General features: G+C 35.3%; 1 protein-coding gene across 1 annotated transcript; it reads left to right on the forward strand.

Annotated features, from left to right (window-relative positions):
• The first annotated feature begins 1,439 nt into the window (after window positions 1-1,439).
• On the forward strand, window positions 1,440-2,847 carry Tsp_03492 (conserved hypothetical protein). Its single transcript, XM_003379793.1, has 5 exons — window positions 1,440-1,526; window positions 1,622-1,723; window positions 2,078-2,134; window positions 2,196-2,257; window positions 2,817-2,847. Exons 1-5 carry the CDS (start codon window positions 1,440-1,442, stop codon window positions 2,845-2,847), a joined length of 339 nt encoding a protein of 112 aa, XP_003379841.1.
• Window positions 2,848-3,337: the final 490 nt, after the last annotated feature.

Genomic DNA, 3,337 nt, shown 5'->3' on the forward strand with positions numbered 1-3,337 from the left:
TTAGTAATTAGCAATGCTTTACGTTAATAAATTTTCGTTTCAGTTAATTTTATTAAAATAAATTTGCATAAATAATGCTCTGTTACGTAATACTGCAACATTGCGTATTAATGTGAAGTGTGTAAATAAAAACGTAATAAATTTCATCGTCTCGTTTAGTAACGTTGTTCATAAAATTCATTGCACTGCGCTATTACTGATGGCGAATTAGGTTGTTCTTCCGAAGGCAAAGTAAATAGTCATTTGCATAATTTACTTATTATACGTTTAATCAAAGTACTTCGATTACTTTAGGTTATTCTGTTCACTGGCTTGTTTTCCGTCAGGCGCGTTGTCAACTATATTTCCGCTCTTTAAAACGAACCTGGAAATAGTGGTAAGTTGAATTTGATATTTTGTTGGTGGTATGCTATGCATGTTACTTTACTAATTTGGTGAATGGAAACTGACAGGTCTCTTTCTCGTGTTGTTATTACTAACTTTCAGATACATCAAATGTTGAAGACGAAGAAGTTCGCATTTCTGTTTATTTTTAGATGACGGCATTAATATAATTCACTTTCAGAATTCATATTATATTCATATCAATGATCAAACACACAAACAAACAAAGAGATTCTGAAAAGTAAGTGATTATGGTAACTATGCATTATTATAATTTTGCACGGCTTTTTGAAATTATCGTGTGAAATTTAGATTCTAGATTTGCTACGCCTTCAACTCCACATCACTTGAATCTTTACTGCAGCGCACAATTAAAACATGTAGATATTATTCTAGATTAGGTGGCCTTGATTTGAATAACTTCAAGATATGAAATTTTATTGGAAATACAGTTTTTCAGATGTTTGAGATACATAAGTTGTTTCAATTTATATAACACTTTATTAATTACTTTTCAGAAAATTTCAACTTTCATTATTCATCACTATGATCAGCTATTATGTAATGTAATAACCTGATTATGAAAAGTATCTGTATGTGGTAACTGTGCATCAAAATTTTGCACTGCTGTTTGTTTGTCATCATTTTGATTTTCAGGTACAGATTGTATGTTGGCTACGTCATCAATTCCACATCACTTTAATCCTAGCCATGGCATCATGTAAGTAATAACGTAGATTGGTTATGTTTGACGTTAGTAAGTTTAAAGTTTCAATATTACATTGGAAATGTTGCTTTTTAGGTGTTCAACTGTGTTTACTGCAATGCAATATCTGGAAAGAGTCAATGGAAAGGATATTCTGTATATATAACAGTGTTATTTACTTATCAGAAATTTTGTAATCTAATGTTTTATTGAATTAGCCTACGTCATCATAATTGAACCGTTTTCTAATTCCTGTCGCTCTGGCCAACATGGTATGTCAAGTTTATATCGATGCGTTTAAATGTGCTATCATAAAAATACGTATGTATAGCTTTTGTTCATTATAGGAATGCGATGCATCACCCACATCAACAAGATATGTCTTCATACTAATGGCGCTCTGCGTCAGGTGAAGTTGGTGTACTGGCATTACCCAGTAATGATACAGTAATCGGTGTGGTTTCCCTTATTGTAAGTTTGTATTATTGTTAGTTATTGTAAATTTGTTAATTAAATGCTTTGTAATAACAGCAGATCGTGAATACAGTTCATTTGCGCTGGAGTCCGTGTGTATTCTGTAAATTTAGCAGTGTGAGTTGCCATCAGTGCGGTTCGAAAGTGATTGACAAATTAGTAAGTAGCCGTTCTGTTTATTTTGAGTGAGAGTGGTCACAATGCCGTGCGGCTTATCACAGACTAAGAATGTTTAATTGAACGTTTTTGCCCGAAGTTGCAACTGAACCAGCAACTGTGAGAAGTAATTTTTTTGCATATTTGTATACTTATTAAATAAGGAACAACGATGCACTCTTATTCGTCTTCAATTTTTATAATGTGGCTGTTTTGTATCAGTTTTATTTAACATGCTTTTACATTTCACAACACTTTGCAAATAAGTTAGTCCAAATTTTAGATAACTATGCATTCTGCATTCTTTCGTAACTAACTATACGTTATTGAACATGCGGTTGTTTTAAAATTTTACAGTTTACACAGGGCGAAGGCCTGCCATCAGTTGATGCTCCGTCAGTCAGAAGCAGATCAGTAAGCATTTGACTTTTGCATGCTGCGTGCATTAATTGTAAAGTTTGCTTCAATTTTTCAGGTACGTTTAGGCAAGAATAGTTTAGATCCAGATTCCGACATTCAGTTGAAGGCAACATGGCTGTTTACTTAGCCTTGTTGCCTATAACGGAATGTTTAAAAATAAGTCTAAGAAGACATTATAGGAAAATGTGAAGTTCGTAAATGTAAAGGTAAGTTCGGTAAGTAGTGAACAGGGTGAAGGTAAGTATAAGTGAGAAGGTAAGTTGTGCACAAGATGAAGGTAAGTATAAGTGAGAAGGTAATTTGTGCCAAGATGAAGGTAAGTACAAGTGAGAAGGTAAGTTGTGCACAAGATGAAGGTAAGTACAAGTGAGAAGGTAAGTTGTGCACAAGATGAAGGTAAGTACAAGTGAGAAGGTAAGTTGTGCACAAGATGAAGGTAAGTACAAGTGAGAAGGTAAGTTGTGCACAAGATGAAGGTAAGTACAAGTGAGAAGGTAAGTTGTGCACAAGATGAAGGTAAGTACAAGTGAGAAGGTAAGTTGTGCACAAGATGAAGGTAAGTACAAGTGAGAAGGTAAGTTGTGCACAAGATGAAGGTTAGTACAAGTGAGAAGGTAAGTTGTGCACAAGATGAAGGTAAGTACAAGTGAGAAGGTAAGTTGTGCACAAGGTACAGGCTGATGCAACCAATGTACACGGATGCCTGAGGCGATCTATTTTATGCAATATGCAAATTTTTAATCACCTGGGGGCAATATGCAAATTTTTATTTGCCCTCACGCTACGCCCCAGGCTATGCCTCAGGCAAAATTCCAAAAATTTCGAATTTTTTAAAAAATAGCCCCAGGCTTTCGCCCCGGGCTATGCCCCAGGGCAAATAAAAATTTGCATATGCCCTCAAGCTATGCCCAGGGCACTTTATTGCACAATATTTGCCCTCAGGGAAGTTTTATGCAAATTTTTAATCGCTTGGGGGCAATATGCAAATATTTATTTTCCCTCAAGCAACGCCTCAAGCAAAATCCACAGCTATTACGTTATACTTGCCTTCACTCTTCTTACTTCTGCATTACCCCTATACCTTATACTTACCTGTACCCTATACTTACCTGTACCCTATACTTACCTGCACTCTACTTACCTGTACCCTATACTTACCTGCACTCTACTTACTGTAGCCTAATACTTACTGCACTC

Source organism: Trichinella spiralis (genome assembly GCF_000181795.1).
Source record: "Trichinella spiralis strain ISS 195 chromosome Unknown Scfld2, whole genome shotgun sequence".
NCBI lineage: Eukaryota > Metazoa > Nematoda > Enoplea > Trichinellida > Trichinellidae > Trichinella > Trichinella spiralis.

Coding starts and splice junctions, on each gene's coding strand:
- Tsp_03492 (XM_003379793.1), top strand. CDS start 1,440: ATGCGATGCATCACCCACATCAACAAGATATGTCTTCATACTAATGGC. Junction 1,527..1,621: donor TGGTGTACTGGCATTACCCA/GTAATGATACAG, acceptor TTGTAATAACAG/CAGATCGTGAATACAGTTCA. Junction 2,135..2,195: donor CGTCAGTCAGAAGCAGATCA/GTAAGCATTTGA, acceptor TCAATTTTTCAG/GTACGTTTAGGCAAGAATAG.